General features: G+C 45.5%; 2 protein-coding genes across 6 annotated transcripts; one reads left to right on the top strand and one right to left on the bottom strand.

The window, feature by feature from the left end:
- Positions 1–594: 594 nt before the first annotated feature.
- Exosc1 (exosome component 1) lies at positions 595–8,488 on the bottom strand. 2 transcript variants are annotated; one of them, XM_048338548.1, is made up of 8 exons: positions 8,407–8,488; positions 8,180–8,295; positions 6,250–6,324; positions 3,311–3,399; positions 2,422–2,455; positions 1,526–1,576; positions 1,351–1,435; positions 595–908 (listed from the first exon to the last, which is right to left on the bottom strand). In XM_048338548.1, exons 1-8 carry the CDS (start codon positions 8,435–8,437, stop codon positions 802–804), a joined length of 588 nt encoding a protein of 195 aa, XP_048194505.1. In that variant the 5' UTR covers positions 8,438–8,488; the 3' UTR covers positions 595–801. The 2 variants fall into 2 exon arrangements, with proteins under 2 accessions (XP_048194505.1, XP_048194506.1); XM_048338549.1 differs by lacking the exons at positions 6,250–6,324; positions 8,180–8,295; positions 8,407–8,488 and having other exon boundaries at positions 2,415–2,455; positions 3,311–3,356.
- Positions 8,489–8,616: 128 nt separating this feature from the next.
- On the top strand, positions 8,617–20,104 carry Zdhhc16 (zinc finger DHHC-type palmitoyltransferase 16). 4 transcript variants are annotated; one of them, XM_048338542.1, is made up of 12 exons: positions 8,617–8,816; positions 9,323–9,457; positions 13,787–14,034; positions 14,204–14,398; positions 14,527–14,615; positions 15,204–15,232; positions 16,348–16,481; positions 16,621–16,668; positions 17,426–17,511; positions 18,202–18,325; positions 18,509–18,579; positions 19,537–20,104. In XM_048338542.1, the coding sequence occupies exons 3-12, from the start codon at positions 13,792–13,794 to the stop codon at positions 19,649–19,651; spliced, it is 1,134 nt and encodes a 377-aa protein (XP_048194499.1). In that variant the 5' UTR covers positions 8,617–8,816; positions 9,323–9,457; positions 13,787–13,791; the 3' UTR covers positions 19,652–20,104. The 4 variants fall into 4 exon arrangements, with proteins under 4 accessions (XP_048194499.1, XP_048194498.1, XP_048194501.1 ...); XM_048338541.1 differs by lacking the exon at positions 9,323–9,457; XM_048338543.1 differs by lacking the exons at positions 8,617–8,816; positions 9,323–9,457 and adding an exon at positions 10,134–10,152.
- The last annotated feature ends 133 nt before the right edge of the window (positions 20,105–20,237 follow it).

The raw sequence follows: 20,237 nt of genomic DNA, 5'->3' as shown, positions 1-20,237 counted from the left end.
TTTTACTTCTTTCCTTGAGGAAGCCTTAGCATTCATCTTGATGATACCTCTAAAGCCTTTGTGACACATTTGAGTTTCAGAGCACCCATTACATTCTGATAGCACTTAATTCTTGAACTTTTGAGTACCTTCTAGTACTTTTTTTTTCCTTTTATTTGGTGCCAATCTTGGGGCTTGAATTCTACCTGGGCACTGTCCTTGAGCTTTGTGGTTCAAGGTAGTGCTTACCACTCGAGCCATAGCTCCACTTCTGGACTTTCGGTGGCTAATTGGAGGTAAGTTTCACAGGCTTTCCTGCCCAGGCTGGCTTTGAAATGCTATGCTCAGATCTCAGCCTCCAGAGTACATAGGATTACAGGCATGCATGAGCCACTGGCACCTGGCTCTGTCCCACTTTTCAACTCAGACGTAACTTTTACTGAGTTACCACTCTATTAGTAATACTATTTGTACCACTTATAAGGACTACTCACATTCAGAACTGTCTGGATCACTAAACCATAGTGTATGTGAGCCATGTGCCTGACCCAGTGCTTGGCACCTAGGAAGTGTAAGTATGTAAGAAACTGAGACAACAGAAGCCAGACACAGAGATTGGTTTAAAAAAATGTCTTGGTCACACTTAAAGAATAGGCTAGGATGTTCACAAGAATAAGAGTTCCAAGTATAGAACAAATTTCTGGCAGCTTCTTCTGAGGTAGTTGCTGATCTTAGCCAACTGAATATAGACCATAACATCTTGATGTTTTTATACATGTGTCCTTGGAAATGGCTTGCCCCCCTCCTTGGGGTAAAAGACACTTAAGTCTGCAAGAATTCAGGCTGTACTCTGGCCACTTTCCGGAATTCTTTAGTGTGGGTCTTAGGGCACTGCATCTCACACCAGCTGATAGGAACCATCTGGACACCTAGAAGGAAAAGGGCAGTGTTGGAGACCCATTTTCAGCTGGGTATGAAATTGAAGTGACAGGCTGGGATGTAGTTCAGTGGTAGAACGCTCACTGGATTCAGTCCCTTCCACTGAAAAGTTTCACCTAGTGAAACCCCTCAGAAGATAATTATGGAATGAGTTCTGTTTCTTTAATTTAGGAGAAGCATTGCAATTGCAGACATACTCTACGAGATGCAATTTCACCAGTGTGCAAACATAGCTAAGACATCACTGGCAGTAGTATGATTTTATTAGGCAAGGGCTCTGTCACTGAACTGCACCAAAACATCGTTCTATTCACAAGTCAGTATGTACACTTCAGTGCTTTACAAATAATCTAGAAGACAAGGAATAACAATGGGTTAATGTCAAACTACAATTTCTAGGACAAAGAATGCAGATCACATAGATCAACTCACCTGATTCACTGTGGGCCACCACCACTCCCAGCTCGTTTTCGGCAGTTGTCAGCAGGTAGTTGGACTGTGCATCTCCTAGGGAGATCTAGGGAAACACTTGTGAAGGAAAATAAGGGGTTTTAGTTCTTCCTCTATTTCTTTTGACAAACCAGAAGTCTGCCAGAAAAAAGGATACCACTTTAGCTAAGACAATGTCACCTGGACGGAAACTCTTATAAATTTCAACCTGCAAAGAAAGAACAGCAATGATAAGTGAAAGTTCTTGATTAAGGTTACATGAAAACTATTAATGATCCCCCCTCGTGAAGACTTCACTTGCTCCGCTAGCATTACGATCTAAATGAAAGACTGAATTAAGCAACCGAAACAGCAGTCTGACTTAGTCTGACTTGTAAAAAAAGGACTACTACAGTTGGCTTTGAAAAAGCCCATGATGGGGGCTGGGAATATGGCCTAGTGGCAAGAGTGCTTGCCTCATGTACTTGAAGCCCTGGGTTCAATTCCTCAGCACCACATATATAGAAAAAGCCAGAAGTGGTGCTGTGGCTCAAGTGGTAGAGTGCTAGCCTTGAGCAAAAAGAGCCAGGGACAGTGCTCAGGCCCTGAGTTCAGGCCCCAGGACTGGCCAAAAAAAGAAAAAGCCCATGGTAAATTTGAGGAAAGATAATGGATAAATACCCAGCTTTAAGAGCAAAAGTCAACTGGGCATGATGGCATATAAACCTAGCACCTGGAAGACCAAAACAGGAGGATGAGTTCTGGACCAGTCTGGGCTGGCTACAGAGCAAGACTATCTCAAAACAACAAAGGATACTGAATGAACAAAACATGACTTAGAGAAATAGTGGTTTTATATGCTACAATAGCAAAGGGATTTAAGTTCCACATACCAATAGATCTTTGAAATTCCTTGGGATAAATATTTTTTTCTTTTCAGTCCTTAGAATTGAATAAAGGGTTGTGCATATGGTAAACAAGTGCTCTACCACTAAGCTACAATCCCAGCCCTCATTGGGATAATAAGCGAGATATTCCTAAAGGCCTGGGGTGGGAAAAAACCAAACCAACAACCTTGTCTTTTTCAGTTGCTCGGACATCTTCTTTGCTATTAAAAAAAAAAAAACAATAACAGATTAACTGTGAGAAAGAATTATCCTGCAGTTCTCTAGCAAACTAGAGAGCTACAAGAGAAGAAAGAATAAACCATAGCTGGCACTAGTTGCTCATGCCTATAATCCTAGCTACTCAGGAGGCTGAGATCTGAGGATCTCAGTTCAAAGCCAGCCTTGGCAGGAAAGTCAGTGAGACTCTTACCTCCAATTAACCACCAGAAAACCGGAAGTGGTGCTGTGGCTCAAGAGGTAGAGTGCTAGCCTTGAGCAAAAAGAAGCAGGGGCAGTGCTCAGGCCTTGAGTCTAAGCCCCAAGACTGATAAAAAGAAAAAAAAGGTAGTTCCTTAAAATGCTTTCTACTTTGTTTGGCCTAACTTATCCTGACACTGATAATCTTCAATTAGTCTTTCCTCAATTGTTTTTGTTTTCATTTATTTAAAACTCTACCTTTTAATTTTTATTAATTTTTTTTGTTCTGATACTGGAGCTCAAAATAATGGCCTGGGTGTCGCCCTTTAGCTTTCTCACTCAAGCCTGGTGCTCTACTACTTGAGCCACAGCTCCACTTCTGGCTTTTTGATGGTAACTGGAGATAGGAATCTCAGGGACTTGCCTGGGCTGGCTCCAAACCTTGATCCTCAGATCTCAGTTTCTTCAGTTGTTAGGATTATAGGTGTAACCTACTGGCTAACCCTCTTATTAATCTTGTCTTTGCACATTTTCTTTGGAAGCATAAGTAAAAGCAGACAGAAGTATGAATTTTAATTGTTTCTAAAAATCCCAGTCTCTCCCACTATCCTTGTCTCATGGTAGATGCTGAGTCCAGTGAAGACAAGACTATTTCTTACCGAATAGTTCCTCGAAAAGAATTCTTAAGTGGTGTAGACCCCACATAGAGGATATGCACTTTGGCAAAACGTGAATTGATGCTAGAGACCTGTGGAAAAGAGAAAAGTTAGTATCAGAGCATTCATTAGCAGCTGTTAGCTTAAGAGCCTAGGAATTGTTAGGATTTTATTCCACATAACCCGAGAATTTAAGATAAGCAAACTTTCATCTCTTAAGTGATACCTGTTGATTAATAGCCACAGTGGCCAACTGATAGGGTTATTGCAGAATCAGAGATAATATGGTACAGATTCTAAAAAGTACACAAGTCTAAACGGCGTGGTGATGCATACCTATATAGTAATTCTAGTTACTTAGGTAGTTGAGGACAGTAGGATTAAGTCTGAGGCTAACTTAGGCTACATAGAGAGGGACAAGCCTAAGCAACTTATGAGAATCTGTCTCAAATAATAAAAATAAAAGAACTTAGGGGAGGAACACAAAGGTGCAATCCATTTGTGCCTCTGATCATATGAAATAGTACTTATTGAAATGGGGAAAAAAAGTACATAAATCTAACAAATACATGCTAGGCATGGAAAAAGTAGACCTTTAAGGCCAGATGCTGATTGCTCATGCCTGTAGTCCTAGCTACTCAGGATGCTAAGATCTGAGGACTGCAGTTTGAAGCCATCCCGGGCAGGGAAGTCCATGAGACTCTTATCTCCAATTAACCACCAGAAACCTGGAACTAGTGCTGTGGCTCACAGTGCTAGAGCAGTAGCCTTGAGCCAAAGAAGCTCAGGGACAGTACCCAGGCCCTAAGTTCAAGCCCCACGACTGACAAAACAAAAACAAAACAGACCTTTAACAGGTTTTACTAGGAGGCCTGTATAGTGGATGAAATTTAAATTTACATTCCAAGGCTAAGTATGAGGCTCAAATAGTAGAAGACCTGCTTAATAAGTGCAAAGCCATGTGTTCAAAGCTAGTACTGCCTTAAAAAAAATCTATGTTTCAGCTGTTCTCTAACATTTGAATCATTGCCTCAGCAGCTATTTTCAGTGTAACAAACACAATTTTCTTTACATATAAAGCAAAGAAAGAAACTGAGTTACAAATTAACAATCTGGCAGAAGATAAGAGTTAGACAGTACTAATGTGTTACTCATCAATATAGCATTAGTTTGTATTTCCTCTCTAAGAGGGAGTCTTCTGTCTCCTGAAAGATCTTTTTGTTTTTGTTTTTGGCCAGTCCTGGGCCTTGGACTCAGGGCCTGAGCACTGTCCCTGGCTTCCTTTTGCTCAAGGCTAGCACTCTGCCACTTGAGCCACAGTGCCACTGCTGGCCATTTTCTGTATATGTGGTGCTGGGGAATTGAAACCAGGGCCTCATGTATACGAGGCAAGCTCTCTTGCCACTAGGCCATATCCCCAGCCCTCTGAAAGATCTTAAATTTCACAGAAATATGAGAGAAAAGGCCTTTTGCTTCTCCAAAGAAAAAGGTCTCAAGTTAGATGTTCAAAATAGGACTTCTGGACCAGGTGCAGGTGGTCCACACCTGTAATCCTTGCTACCTAAGAGGTTGAGATCTGAGGACTGTGGTTCAAAGCCAGCAGAGACTGGAAAGTCTGTGAGACTTCCACTAGAAAGCTGAAAGTGGAAGTAGAGCTGTGGCTCAAGTGGTAGAATATCTTGAGTGAAAAAGCTAAGGAATACTGCTCAAGCCCCAAAGCCCAGTTCTGGCAAAGAAAAATTAAAAACCACTTCTGCCAGAGACCATGGCTCAAATTTGTAATTCTAGCTACTTCACAGGCAAAGATCAAGGGACTCAAGTTTGAGGCCAGCTCTGGAAAAAAAAGTTTGCAAGGGGCAGTGCAAAGTGGATCCAGGTATACAGCGAGGCCCTATTTAAAAAATAGCTAATGCGGGCTGGGAATGTGACTTAGTGGTAGAGTGCTTGCCTAGCATGCATGAAGCCTGGGTTTAATTCCTCATTAAACAGAAAAGAAAGCTGGAAGTGACACTGTGTGTCTCAGGGTATAGAGTGCTAGTGTTGGGCAAAAGGAAGTTCAGGCCCTGAGTTCAAGCCCCAGGACTGGCAAAAAATAAATAAAATTTAAAAATAGCCAATGCAAGCCAGGTGCTGGTGGCTTATAGCTATAATCCTAGCTAGCTTACTCATGAAGGTGAAGCCTGAGGACAGAGTATCAGAATCAACCCAGGCAGATAAATCCACAAGAATCTTATTCTAATTAACTAGCAACACCATTTCCCCCTCACCTCCCAAATGGAGGCATAGCTCAACTGGCAGAGCACCAGCCAGGAGCCTTGGGCGGGGGGGGGGGGGGGGGGAAGTCTTCTTTATCACCCTTTGGCACTTCTTCTGCTCTTAGACACAACTAAAAACCACATTCTAAGAGATAGCTTAGTCAAAGAACTATGTAAACCTGAATTCGGCTGCCTTGCTTATTATAGGAATCTTTTTTTTTTTTTTTTGGTCAGTCCTGGGCCTTGAACTCAGGGCCTGAGCACTGTTCCTGGCTTTTTGTTTTTGCTCAAGGCTAGCACTCTGCCACTTGAGCCACAGCACCACTTCTGGCCATTTTCTATATATGTGGTGCTGAGGAATCGAACCCAGGGCTTCATGTATACGAGGCAAGCACTCTTGCCACTAGGCCATATTCCCAGCCTCTGTTATAGGAATCTTTAGACCTGTCCAGTCTAGTAAAACTTACCTCCATCCCTTCTTTCCCCTTTTTTCTCCCCTAATGCCCTCACCCCTTTCTTTCAGATAGCACTTGCTATGTAGACAAGATTAGTAATTCAGGTTAGGCTAGCCTTGAATTTGTGATATTCTTGCTTTCAAACCTAAGTACTAAGATTATAAGTAACTGTCATATGGGACAATGAAATTCTAGAATGGTGTCTTAAATGCAGAAGTTAGGACTGACTTACCTTACAAGTGACAATAGCTCCTACATCTGGCAGTAACTGAGACTCTGTTTCTCGCATCACAGATACCACAGGAAGCTATACAGAGAATAAAAAATGAATGTCCTAGCTTAGACCTGGGTAAAGGTATTTGTAGTCTGAGAATAAAATAGGAATGCCTTGAGGTCACAGAGGTAGATGGACCTAGTAGATTCATTTGTATTCCAGATCACAGGAAATCAGACATTTAGGAAATAGTAGGGCAGGAGGCACTGAAGAATGTTGCTTGGAAAAACTGGGTGTGATGATAAATGATTGTAATCCCAGTTGCAGAAGGAATATCATCTTGAGTTGGAGGCCAAACTGGGCAAAAGCAGTAACAAGATCTTGTCTCAAAAACAAAATAAAAGCAAAAGGTTTGGTAGTGTAGTATAGTTCAAGTGGTAAAGCATTTGCAGGGCATGTTCAAGGGCCTGGATTCAATTCCAGTAGGACCCCTCCCCCCAATGCTACTGTAATGCTCTAGCTATTCTAGATTAGTTCTGTGTTTTGGTGATATTCTTAGGACTTTTTTTTTTTTTTGCCGGTCGTGGGGCTTGAACTCAGGGCCTGAGCACTGTCCCTGGCTTCTTTTTTGCTCAAGGCTAGCACTCTACCATTTGAGCCACAGCGCCACTTCTGGCTTTTTCTATATATGTGGTGCTGAGGAATCGAACCCAGGTCTTCATGTATACAAGGCAGGCACTCTACCACTAGGCCATATTCCCAGCCCCTATTCTTAGGATTTCTTGATATACAACCATATTGTCTGTAATCATGGATAATTGGGATCTTCCTCCAAAGTTATACTGCTTCTATTTAATTGCACAGAATTTCCAAATAAATGAGAGCCTGGCATTGGTGGCTCACATCTGTAATCCTAGCTATGCAGGAGACTAAGATCTGAAGATCAAGATTGGAAGCTAGCCTAAGGCAAAAAATATTTGCAAGATTCTTACCTCTAGGACTGGGAATATGGCTTAGTGGTAGAGTGTTTGCCTTGTATAATACACACACACACACACACACACACACACACACACCCTCTTTTCTCCTTCCTCCCTTCTCTTCTTTCCTTTCTCTTCCTGTCTTCTCTTCTTCCTCAGCAGGATCTTTCTATCTTATGCAGGCTGGACTCCAATCCAGAGAACCTCTTGCCTTAGTTTCCTGAGTAGCTAGGACTAATTAGTCACATACCACCACACCTCAATGATCTTAAAATCTAGTAGGGGAAGAGACCAACTAATTACACACCTAAATGCTTGGAAGGAAACAGATAAAGTTCTTTTTGAACGTTTAACAAAACTTTTCCTTTCAACACAAATGCCCTTTCCTTAACCAGTGCATTTAGAGGAGCTTTTCTGGGAAAGAAGCTACGTGAAAGAATTAAGAGTTGCATGGGTAGGTAAAGAAGAAGAAAGTGGTCCATCTAGATGGCACTTGCACAAAGGTCTCTGGAGGAAGGAGAGCTTGGGGCATTAGCGATTTTCAAAGTTGCCAGCAGGGCCAGATGAAGTCAGTGAGGTGGAGACAGTAGAGTTACCTGAGTTGATAAGTCTCATCTCACCGCTAGGCTGGACTACTCTCAACTTTCGTCTCCTTCCCTTTCAACCCCGCGTCCCCGGACATCAGCTGCCCAATCAAGCGAGATCAACTGGGCAGATGTGTGTGGGTGCTCAGGGTACGGCAGCCATGATCACAGCCAGGAGAAACTGGGACCAAACCATTGATCCCGAGAGCTACGAAAGATGCGTCCGCAGTGCTCGTGCTTAAGGGCCAGAACTCAAGGGCAACTTAAGAGAAAAGACATCATCTGTTTGCCCACAGGGAGACACACACACACACACACACACACACACACACACACACACACACGACACGAGGACGGCATCAGAGGAGACGGAAAGCTGTTTACCGCGCCGTTCTCGCTGGTCTTCGTCAGGCAGCCGACAAGCGACGAAAAAATGTAGCCGTGCCGGGTGTAGGTACCGCTACCGGGGCTGGCTTCCTCCAAGTTGCACAGACGTTCGCCTGAAGAAAGAACGCTGCATCAGACACAGGCTTCCAGAAGTTGCTGATCATCCAGCCTTCCTGCCTGTCAGCAATTTCTCCCAGAACTCTGCGCAGGAATCGCTCACATACCTGGAATGCAGTACCTCACGGGGGGCGCCATGACTGCCTACGTTCCACAACCAGGTGAAGCCACGGTGACTTCTCATTGGTCACATGTAGGCGCAGTCGCAGTAAGCACCGCGATAATTGGTGAACGTTGTCACGTGGTCGGCGCGAGCGTCTCCTCGAGCGAAGACTCCATGTCCCAGGTTGCACCGGGACAAATCCAGGGGCGGGACTTGAGGCTTGCGCTCTTGCCTGGGGGTTGAGGATGGGCTGGCGGCGGGTCCGAGTCCGCTCGCCGTGGCTCCGGGCGGCGGGCTATGGTGGGTCGGCTTGAACCGGGCCCACCCGGGGCGCCGAGCTGGAGGAGGGGGCCGTGAGTGGCCGTGGAGGCTACGGGGCTCGATTTGGCTGATTGAAGCGTTGGCAGGAGGCAGGTAAGAGAGGAGATTCGGCCCGTGCTCTCCCCATCCTAGTCCCTTTCTCTAGGGTTGGGCCCAGTCACAGGGCCTGGAGGTGAGTCCTGATGCCTGTGCTCTTTGCCCCGCCTGGCAATGCCTGCCCGTTCCGGTCCGTGCCAGGCCCCTTCTCCGGCTAAGCGCACCCTCAGGGTTGAGGATAATCCTCATAGGTAGGAGGAAGTCAGCCAGACCCAATTGGCCCATTTCACAGGTCCGAAAACTCAGATCCAAAGTTTGATTTGTCCAAACTCGAAGGTAATTCGAGATAGCGTCTGAGACGGAACCTCACTTACTGTTTTATTTTTGCCTCCCGTCCCTTGCAGCTTTGGCCACAATGCCGTCATTAAGAGACAACCGTTTCCTGGTTTTTGTAGCTGCAGCTTCCTGTCCCGCAGTCTGATCTCGTAGTTGTGTGGACCCTTCAACTTTAGATGAGCATCCCTAAGATAAAATGACCATTCCTTTTTTTCTCGTTTGCCCAGACGGAAAGTCTGTACATGAATAATACTGCTCTTTACTGATGTCTGACATCTACCTGCTCGAGATGGAAACATCCTGAGAGCATCTTTATACAGATGAAATTTGCCACGACTCTGATCTGTTTCATCTGCTTTCTGGTAGCTTTGGAATCTATTTTTCCTTCTTGTCCCCTCCCCCCACCCCTGTCAACCATGTTTTCCCTTGGGAAACAGATGGTGATTTAGAGCTCTGGTATGAGGGGAGTACTGTGGCCTGAGATCTCTAATCTGGTGGCAGATGGCCTTTATGGCCTGTGGGCACTACTGAGGGTTGGAACTAGTTTGAGTTTGTATTTGGGGTTTTAGGAGAACTATGCTTTGGTTTTTCTCCTCCCCTGTTCACTCTCCCACCCTAAACCGTAGTTCAGTTTTGCTTACCTCAGTTAATTAAATGTTTCACTTGTTGTCTACTGATAACAAATCTTTTTCTTGGCATCCCCATGCCCCCCCCCCACCCCCCATACCACTTAGCTACAGTGAGGAGAGGCCTAGTTTCACACTTGGCTCACTCTGTGACTATAAGCTTTTTTGTTTTACATGTTTGGGTTGAGTTATGTTTGTACTTGTTTCCTAAAAGTACCTTCTAGCTTAGCGTTAGGATTCTAATAACAGTCTCTATTTCTCTCTTTATTAATCAGGAAGAATGATAGCAGCAAACACTTTAGTGTTATCACATTGGCAGACGTATCCTTGATGGTATTTGTAGAACAGATAGACATCTGACTACTTTCCACTTCTGCATCTCTCCAGGTTGTTCGCTCAACAAATATTTATTGAATACTTCCATGAGCCAGGTATTGTTTAACTACTTTATAAACATGTATACCATGCCAAGTGTGTGTGTGTATACACACACATATATACAGAAATATTTATATTTACTTATAATCATAAAGGATTAGAGCTGGTAGACCTTAACATTTATTCCTATTCCTCATTGGATAGGAACACAAGGAGATTGAGTTCTAGCACATGTACGTACAGATACATGAGAATTGGTAAATCTAGTCTTTGAGATAAGGCTTTTCATGTGGAGCTCCAGAATTCTGGAGGTAGTTGAGAATAAGAAAAGGAGAGAATCTGAGTTGTTTGTTTTTTTGACTAGGTTTGGTGTGAAGCATGAATTAGTGTTTATTACAAGCGATGAATGCATCTGATTTACACGGTTTTGCTATAAGAAGTATTGCTAATAGTATATTCTTCATTATCCCCAGTAGGAGGATGTATAGTGAACAGTCCAAAAGTCATCTAGATTTGTTGTGGGGCAGTCAGTTCTTTTCTGGTCAGAAAAGGGAAATTATATTTATGCATGTATTTGTTTATTTTTATTTTTTGCCAGTCCTGGGTCTTGGACTCAGGGCTTGAGCACTGTCCTTGGCTTCTTTTTGCTCAAGGCTAGCACTCTGCCACTTGAGCCACAGTGCCACTTCTGGTCGTTTTCTATATATTGATGCTGGGGAATCGAACCCAGGGTTTCATGTATATGAGGCAGGCACTCTTGCCACTAGGCCATATTCCCAGTCCTATTTATTATTCTTGTGCCAGTTCTGGGCTTGAATTCAGGGCCTGGGCCCTGTCCCTGAGCTTTTTTGCTCAGGCTAGTGCCCTACCACTTTACCTACAACTCCATTTCTGGCTTTTTGGTGGTTAATTGGAGATAAGAGTCTCATGGACTTTCCTGCCTGGGCTGGCTTCTAACTGCAGTCCTCCTATCTCAGCCTTCTGAGCAGTTAGGATTACAGGCAGGAGTTACCAGCGACCGCCTCTGAACTTTTATTTGATTATGACTGCTATTTACGAGGCGAGCACTTTACCACTAGGCCATATTCCCAGCTTATGACTGCTATTTAAAAAATGCATCTATGGGGCTGGGGATATAGCCTAGTGGCAAGAGTGCCTGCCTCAGATACACGAGGCCCTAGGTTCGATTCCCCAGCACCACATATACAGAAAACGGCCAGAAGCGGCGCTGTGGCTCAAGTGGTGGAGTGCTAGCCTTGAGCGGGAAGAAGCCAGGGACAGTTTCAGGCCCTGAGTCCAAGGCCCAGGACTGGCCAAAAAAAAAAAAAAAATGTATCTATACCCAAGTCATAGTTCCAAACAATAGGAGTCCAACTCAGAGCTTTTTTATTTTCTTTCTATTTTCTATACTCTTAATTCTCTTAACTTCCTAGGAGGTAATGGCAATGGTTAGTTTCTTTCTTTTTATGGGCTTGAACTCAGGGGACTGTCCCTGAGCTTCTTGGCTAGCATTCTACCATTTGAGCCACAGTGCCACTTCTGGCTTTATGTGGTACTGAGGAGTTGAACCCAGGGCTTCATGCATGCTAGGTAAGCACTCCGTCACCAAGCCACATTCCCAACCCAATGGCTTGTTTCTTTTGTTTTGTTTTTGGCCAGTCCTGAGGGCTTGGAACTTAGGGCCTGAACACTGTCCCTGATTTCTTTTTGTTCAAGGCTAGCACTCTACCTCTTGAATCACAGCATCACTTCTGGCTTTTTCTGTTTATGTGGTACTGAGTAATCGAACCCAGGCCTTCGTGCATGCTAGGCAAACACTCTACCGCTAAACCACATTCTCAGCCTTGGCTTGTTTCTTTATCCTGATGTTGCAGGTAGATCTGTCCCTAGTTCTCCCTGTCTTCTTTCTTCCTTTTCTTTCTCTTCTTCCCCCCCTCTCTTTCTCTCTTTCTTTTCTGTACTGATGTTTTACTTCAGGGCTTGGTGCTCACTTGGCTTCTTTGCTCATCTGGCACTCTACTGCTTGGGCCATGCCTCCAGCCCAGCCTTTTGCTGGTTGTTTTGGAGACGGAGTCTCTGGACGTTTTTGCCCTGGTTGGCTTTGAACCACAGTGTTCCACATCTCAGGTTTGTTGTGTTTTTTTTGTTAGTCCTGGGTCTTGGACTCAGGGCCTGAGCACTGTCCCTGGCTTCTTTTTGCTCAAGGCTAGCTCTCTACCTCCTGAGCCACAGCACCACTTTTGGCTTTTTCTATATGTGTGGTGCTGAGGAATCGAACCCAGGGCTTCATGTATGCTAGGCAAGCACTCTACCACTAGGCCACATTCCCAGCCCGACATCTCAGTTTTGTGAGTAGCTAGGATTACAGCATGAGGTACAGCACCTGGCCTCATTCCCCCCCCCCCCCCCCAACAGGATCTTAATAATAAATGGCCAAGTTGGCATTGAACTCTTGATCCTCTTGCTTCAGCCTACTGTGAATGCTGGTCTTCTCTCTCTCATTTTGTATACCTCCTTTGCTGTTTTTTTTTTGTTTTTTTTGTTTTTTTTTTAGGTTTAGGGCTTGTAGAAGACGGTGTTTAAGTGTTTCTGCTGAAAGACTTGTGGGGATGATCTAGGGTGCAAGGAGAGTACATTGCTCCAGTTACTGAATTGAAACCATTCCTATGACAGAGCAAGCTCCTCCAGTTTCTGCTGCGTCTTGAGCAGCCTTTTAAATAAGTCAGTAGTTATCAAGGACAAAGCAGACCTTCTTGGCTGTCCTAGGAGAAAATCAGATATTCTTTTCTGATAAGAGACTTTAGTCTATAGAATTGATGAGGCCATCACAGAAGGAGTCTGTTGGAGCATCTGTGTCCTGGGTTCTGGTCATTGCTTGCACAGTGAGCTCCTCACATAGTGGAGGAGGTAGAGAATACATGGAGATGGGGGTACTTAAAGAGGAGCTGTGGAGATGGCTGGAAAGCTGGGAGGGCTAGTTTGAAAGTCTGGAGTCAAAAACTGAAGATGCAGGTGGTTCTTGAGTGTTTTACCTACAGTGGAGCAAGGAAAATTTATCACACAGAGCAAGCCCCTCCCACTGCTTTGGATTCCTAAAGTTGTTTTGGCTGTGTTATCCTTGGGGTAGAACTGGGAGTGCAACTAGAGACAAAGCATCTTATGTCATATAAGGGCTGGCTGCCCTGACAGGAGACACACAATCTCCTGCTACCAGTCTGTCTGCTGGCTTGTAACCGAAGCCTACAGGGAATAGGAAGATCTTTAGCTAAGACCCAGCTACAGGGAAGATCTAGATGTAAGATGTCCATGCTGTATACTATGTGGGCCAGGGCAGGCAAGAAACAGTGACTATTCTAAGACATAGTGGGCAACTTTGTTCATATTGGCTCTGTTCCACCAGTGTTCTCTCCATACAGACTTGGAGCCATTTATCTCTTCCTCACCCTTGTACTGTGGATTTGTGTGTGATATAACATAAATATTTTTGTGGCTCAGAACTTCCATTTCCTACCTTCTACAAAGTGATTGAGACATTGGTACTGGACATTCTGTAGAAAAGTGAAGTAACCTTTCCTTTCCCACAGTTGGTGACAGGCCTAATCAGACTTTCATCTTGGAGCCTTCTCACTGGTGATGTAGGTATGGGCAGGATTTAAGCTGGATCTTCACAATGATATAATCTCCTAGGAACCATGAGGGGCCAGCGGAGCCTACTGCTGGGCCCAGCCCGTCTCTGCCTGCGTCTTCTCCTGCTTCTGGGCTACAGGCGCCGTTGCCCACCTTTGCTCCGAGGCCTAGTACAGCGCTGGCGCTATGGCAAGGTCTGCCTGCACTCCCTGCTGTACAACTCCTTTGGGGGCAGTGATACCGCTGTTGATGCTGCCTTTGAGCCTGTCTACTGGCTGGTGGACAACGTGATCCGCTGGTTTGGGGTGGTAAGTGATGATGCCCAAGTTGCTCAGGAAAAGGGATGTTTTTTGGAACAGAGGGAAGTGTCTCAGTCCCATACTAGGCTTTGGAGGCAAGACCCTAGTCTCAAGGAAACTCAGGACTCTGCTAGGTATAATTCTCACTATGTCTATCTGAACTCCCTGGTGTTGGCAGGTGTTTGTGGTGCTGGTGATCGTGCTGACGGGCTCCATTGTGGCCATTGCCTACCTATGTGTCCTGCCCCTCATTCTCCAAACGTACTCAGTGCCACGACTCTGCTGGCATTTCTTCTATAGTCACTGGAATCTGATCCTCATCGTCTTCCATTACTACCAGGCCATCACCACTCCTCCCGGGTACCCGCCTCAGGTGGGTCCCTATGGGCACAGGGGGGAGGGTCAGAGTTTTAGGCTACAGAGGCCAGTTCCATGGATGGGAGAGTACCTTGCAAACTTTTGAGACATCAAAAGCAGTCATGATGTTCTCCCTTCCAACAGGGAAGGAACGATATCGCCACAGTCTCCATCTGTAAGAAGTGCATTTACCCCAAGCCAGCCCGAACACATCACTGCAGCATCTGCAATAGGTGGGTCTTGGCTTTGCTCTCTGTGAACCCTAGTAGTGGCTCTTTTGCCATAATCCTAGGCTAACACTTAGCCTTAAGAGTTTGTTATGATATGAAGCATCCATCATGTCCCAGGCAATGTGATGTCCATCTCCTGTTTTTGCTTTTGTTTTTTGCCTTGGAGTCAGGGCCTGAGCACTGTCCCTGGCTTCTTTTTGCTCAAGACTAGCATTCTACCACTTGAGCCACAGCGCCACTTCTGGCCGTTTTCTATATATGTGGTGCTGGGGAATCGAACCCAGGGCTTCATGTATGTGAGGCAAGCACTCTTGCCACTAGGCCATATTCTCAGCCCGATGTCCATCTCCTGACACCTAGTCCTTAGGGTGGTCCTGTGAGTTAGACAGTGTTACTGCTTAGAGAAGTGAGTTTCTTATCCAGTGTCATGTAACAATAAACTGCAGAGCTGGGTTTGAAGCAAGACCTGGTTGTCTTCATAGTCTGTGCCCTTTCCACCTCAGCAGGATGCTGGTCCTTGTAGGAAAGTATTGGCACTATCATCTCCAGAACCTTGGCCACCGTAACAGAGCCTGTGTCCCTCCCTCACAGGTGTGTGCTGAAGATGGATCATCACTGCCGTATCCTTTTGCTCTCTTGTATTCAAGGGCTTCTTTTTTTAAGCTTCAGAGCACCGTACAGGGTTATTGGCCACAAGTCCAAGCCTTCTACATCAGCCTACAAAAAGCACTCACTGAGCACATGAGAAGTTAGTAGAAAGGTGCTGTGGGGGCAGACCATCTGGGCAAAGGGCGGCATGAAGCTCATAGGCTTTTTTTTTTTTTTTTCCTGTCGTGGGGCTTGAACTCTGGGCACTGTCCCTGAGCTCTTCAGCTCAAGCCTAATACTCTACCACTGGAGCCACAGCACCACTTCCAGTTTTCTGGTGGTTAATTGAATATAAAAGTCTCACAGACTTTCCTGCCTGGGCTGGCTTTGAACTGTGATCCTCAGACCTCAGCCTCCTGAGTAGCTAGGATTACAGGTGTGAGCCAATGGTGCTGGCTCATAGGCTCTTTGACATGGATTTTCTGGGTGCAGGGAATCTTGTGCAAGTCTTCCTTTTCTAGGCTGTGGTGTAACAGATACTGAGTGGAAAGATGTGTCTGGGCTTCTATGGTTTCTACTTAGGGTGCCAGGTAGAACCACAGGCCCCTTTCTGCTATCTCATACAGCTGTCTAGCTAACCCTGGTTACTATGTATCAGGCACATTGTCCAGGATTTGCTGTTAGCTCCTATGAGATTCCAGAAGACTTTCACCTTAACCTTGGGAAACTGTTTCCTATTTTCTTAGTTTTTTTTTTTTGGCCAGTCCTGGGCCTTGGACTCAGGGCCTGAGCACTGTCCCTGGCTTCTTCCCGCTCAAGGCTAGCACTCTGCCACTTGAGCCACAGCGCCGCTTCTGGCTGTTTTCTGTATATGTGGTGCTGGGGAATCGAACCTAGGGCCTCGTGTATCCGAGGCAGGCACTCTTGCCACTAGGCTATATCCCCAGCCCCTATTTTCTTAGCTTTAAAAAACCAAATCTTAGGAGTGACATTGATCTCAAGATGCTATTAATAAATTGGCACGTTGAGTTGAAACCCTTTTGTATAACTAAAAAGGAAAAAAAAAAACAGTTCTTGCTTGGGTAATGTCTTAAATCATGAACATCCCTTGATATTATTTGATCTTATCCTTAAATCACTTCACCAGCCTGGCTCAACAACTGTGTGGGCCATTATAACCATCGGTACTTCTTCTCTTTCTGCTTTTTCATGACTCTGGGCTGTGTCTACTGCAGCTATGGAAGTTGGGATCTTTTCCGGGAGGCCTATGCTGCCATTGAGGTAAGTCTGTGATTAGGAGCAGGACAGCTTAGTAGGGCAGAACTCTGGAATATGAAACCTGTTCCTGAGGAAGGGGGCTGGTAGCACCCCTATCCCAGAGGCCTGAGAGTATAACCAGCACTGTTTTCCATCCCCTTAGAAAATGAAACAGCTCCACAAGAACAAACTACAGGCGGTTGCCAACCAGGTGGGCTGACCCCACCCCACTGCCCCCTGCTGCTCAGGCCTGGGGGTTTAAGAATTGTTTTGGCAACTGGGCCTGCTCATTTAATTGTAGGGGCTGAGAGGCTGCCATAGCATTGGTTCAGAAATGTTTAGGGAGGCTGCCCAGCCCCAGGTAGATTCAATAGCCCAGGGGAAAGTGAGTAGTCTGGTTTGAGAGTTTTTGGCTACCTATCCTATCCTTTGGGCTGGGTCTGGACTCTGCCCTGGTGATAGCCCGAGCAGCAAGGAGTCCATGTTAGTCTGTGTAATGGGGCTCCAGGGAACAGTGCTGTCTGTCCCGTCTGCATCTAGATCCTCCTCCCTTGTGCCTTATTCTGACCATATCCTTGACCCTCTGCTGCCCTCACAGTTCTTTCACCTTCTGTTAGTCTGTGCCAGGTGTGGGCCTGTCTTCTGGAGGATGTAGCCACAGTGAAGGAGTTCTGGTTAAGGACTACAGTGGCTTCCCCTGGAGCCCCATTTGTGTTGTCAACCTGAAGGCCCAGGGTCATCAACTCGTGTTTTGCTAGCTTGTCCACACCTGTTCTGCCCAGTGTTTGTCAGTGTGATGGTGCTGCCGGGCTTGGCCCACACATCTGGCTGCTGTCCTCTGTGGCTTTACTCCTGTTTCTCTGCCTGGGTTTGGATTACTCCCTGCCTGTAGTTGCTGGGGGCTTTGGTGGCAGTTGCTGGAGACTAACAGAGCAAAGAAGCTAGGCCTTGCTGTTTTCTTTTTCTAGACTTACCACCAGACCCCACCACCTATCTTCTCCTTTCGAGAAAGGATAACCCACAAGAGTCTTGTCTACCTCTGGTTCCTGTGCAGGTATTTAACTCTCAGTTTTGCTAGTTTTAAGGAAGAGGAAGTGTTAAGAAACCTTTGTAGGTACCCACACACAGGTAAGAACCCATCCTGAGTGACCTGCTGCTATTCTAGTCTACTGAGGTTGGCAAAGAGTCAATACTTTAGCATTTTGGGCTGGTAATATCAAGGACAGCAGGACTGCTGGTTATGACATGACTGCTGGTTATGATATGACATGCTTGTTATATGTAAGTTAATAACCTACTGCATTTGTTCCTTTGAGTACCTACTTCAAGGGAAGGTGACTGCATTTATAGATGAGGAAAACTGAAAACTAGCGGAGTGAAGGGGTGATTCGCATGGTACACACCTAGGAATAGTAGCGCTACAGAGAATTTCATGCCATCCCTATCTAACGTGATGCTTATACTGTCCTTATTATCTCCCAATTAGGAGTATTTTCACCATACAGGATACTTTTTTCTCAGTAACAGACTTATTTCCCTGCCTTCCTTTGCACATAGTTTTTTCACAGCCTATCCGGATGTGTTTTCACTGATTTTCTTTATAGACACAGTGAAGTATATGTTCACCTGGGATATATACTGAGATGAGGAAAATGGGGCTTAACTAATCATCATCACTCAGATCAATTACAGACTAAGATCCTCCAGTTCTAACTCCTACCAATCTTGGCCTTTCTTCTTTTAGTTCTGTGGCACTTGCCCTGGGTGCCCTAACTTTATGGCATGCTGTTCTCATCAGCTGGGGTGAGACTAGCATTGAAAGGCACATCAACAAGAAGGAGAGACGTCGGTTACAGGCCAAGGGCAGAGTGAGTATGGTGGAGGGCATGGACAGGCAGGTGGGTAACTGAACGTGCATCCTGTAAACAGAGGCATGGCTGACGAGATAAGCACCACAAAAGACCAGAATCTGCCCACTTAGCTATCAAAGATTGGTGGGGGTGGGGGGTGTTCAATAGGTGTTTGTAGAAACATGTTTTTCTTGGCTCTAGGTATTTAGAAATCCCTACAACTACGGCTGCTTGGACAACTGGAAGATATTCCTGGGTGTGGACACAGGAAGGTAAAGTTAAAAAACATAGGGACCAGTGATGGTTGACAGAACTATGTAGAAGCAAGAGAATGCAGCTAGTACCACTAAAGAGTTTGCAGTTGGGTTTTGTTTTCATGAGTTCAGATAGTTTCATGTGGCTAGTGGTCGCTGACTCTAAGGATAGATAATACTGCTTTTATTTGAAGTAGATGGGCTTGAGGCCATACCTGTGTTTAATGTATATGAGGCTTCAAGAGGACTAGAGGAGAATCCTGAGAAAGCTCAAGAAAGGATGTGTGGGAAGGATACTAGTGATTTCCAATCAGTCACTTACCTCTCACTTGTATGGCAGTAACTGGAGTTCAGGCCATAAGAGACTGAGACAGAGACTGAGGTAATCAACTGTGACAGGTCCCAGACCAAAAGATAAGGGGAAGTTATATTAATTGCAGCTACTGAGGGAATAATCATCAAATGAACTAAGTACTCTTAGAAGATAGCTCAAATCCTCAAAAAGGGCTGGGTGTAGTGGGGGGCACATCTATAATCACAGCACTTTGGGGGTCCAGAGATAGAACAGTCAGGAGTACAAGGCCAGCTTGGGTCACATACCAAGACCCTGTTTCAAAACAAAAACAAAAAAACTCAAGCGCCTATGGCTCATGCCTTTAATCCTAAATTACTCAGGAAGCTGGGATCTGAGGATTGAGGTGTAAAGCCAGCTGGGCAAGAAAATGTGTGAGACTGGTCTCCAATTAACCAGCAAAAAGCTGGAAGTAGAGCTGTGGCTCAAGTGGTAGCATGCTAGGCCTTGATCATGAAAGCTCAATGACAGCCCCAACTGAGTTCAAGCCCCAAGGACTGGCACCAAAAAATAAAAACTTCAAAAGGTTTTCAAATCCCCAGAAGTTACATATATTGGACAGAATTAGTAAAAGAAAGTAAGAGCTCTTAGAACTCAAGGGACATTTCTATCTTCTTTTGTAGGCATTGGCTCACCCGAGTGTTGTTGCCTTCCAGTCACCTGCCCCACGGGAATGGGTTAAGCTGGGAGCCCCCTCCTTGGGTGACAGCTCACTCAGCCTCTGTCATGGCAGTGTGAGCTGGGTTGTCAGCCATGTGTGTTTGATCTCCTGCCTGTGTTTTGTCAAGGCTTCAAGGGCAGCTTTTCTTGGAGTCCTTGACCAAAAAGAGCCATTGGACCTGCCTTAGGGTCCTCTGTAAGGACATCGCACAGACAGACCAACCTTCAGGACAGTATAAAAGCCAGAGACAACGGAGAGAATTCCTAGGACTGATGTCCTTTTACTCAGGCAAACAGAAGTTCAAGCCCCAGTCTTGGGGTCAGGCAACTGGTTATCTTGTCTGACCTCCTCCAGGTTACAGCACTGGGGCTAGCTACCACCTCTTCCACTTCCTGTCTGGGAAAACACCAGTCGAATGTGTTGGGCCTCCTGACTTCTCAGTGGGCAAAGACACCAGGCCTGCTGTGTGGTCACTGCCATTCTCACATGCTACTGGAGGGAGAAAAATAAAGGCATTTGATTTGTAAAGATATGTAGCTTCTCACTCTTCGCTTGTTGGGTGGGGAAAAAGGAGGTCAAGGAAGATCTAGTGAGGTGGTCTGGTATTGCCTCCTATGTCCATTCTTGGAGGGGCTGGATGCCCTGCAGAATTCTTGGCTAATC

The sequence above is a fragment of the Perognathus longimembris genome, chromosome 2 (assembly GCF_023159225.1).
Source record: "Perognathus longimembris pacificus isolate PPM17 chromosome 2, ASM2315922v1, whole genome shotgun sequence".
Taxonomy (NCBI): Eukaryota; Metazoa; Chordata; class Mammalia; order Rodentia; family Heteromyidae; genus Perognathus; species Perognathus longimembris.
The sequence above is the reverse complement of the archived record's forward strand: the minus strand, read 5'-3'. Positions and strand labels throughout refer to the sequence as shown.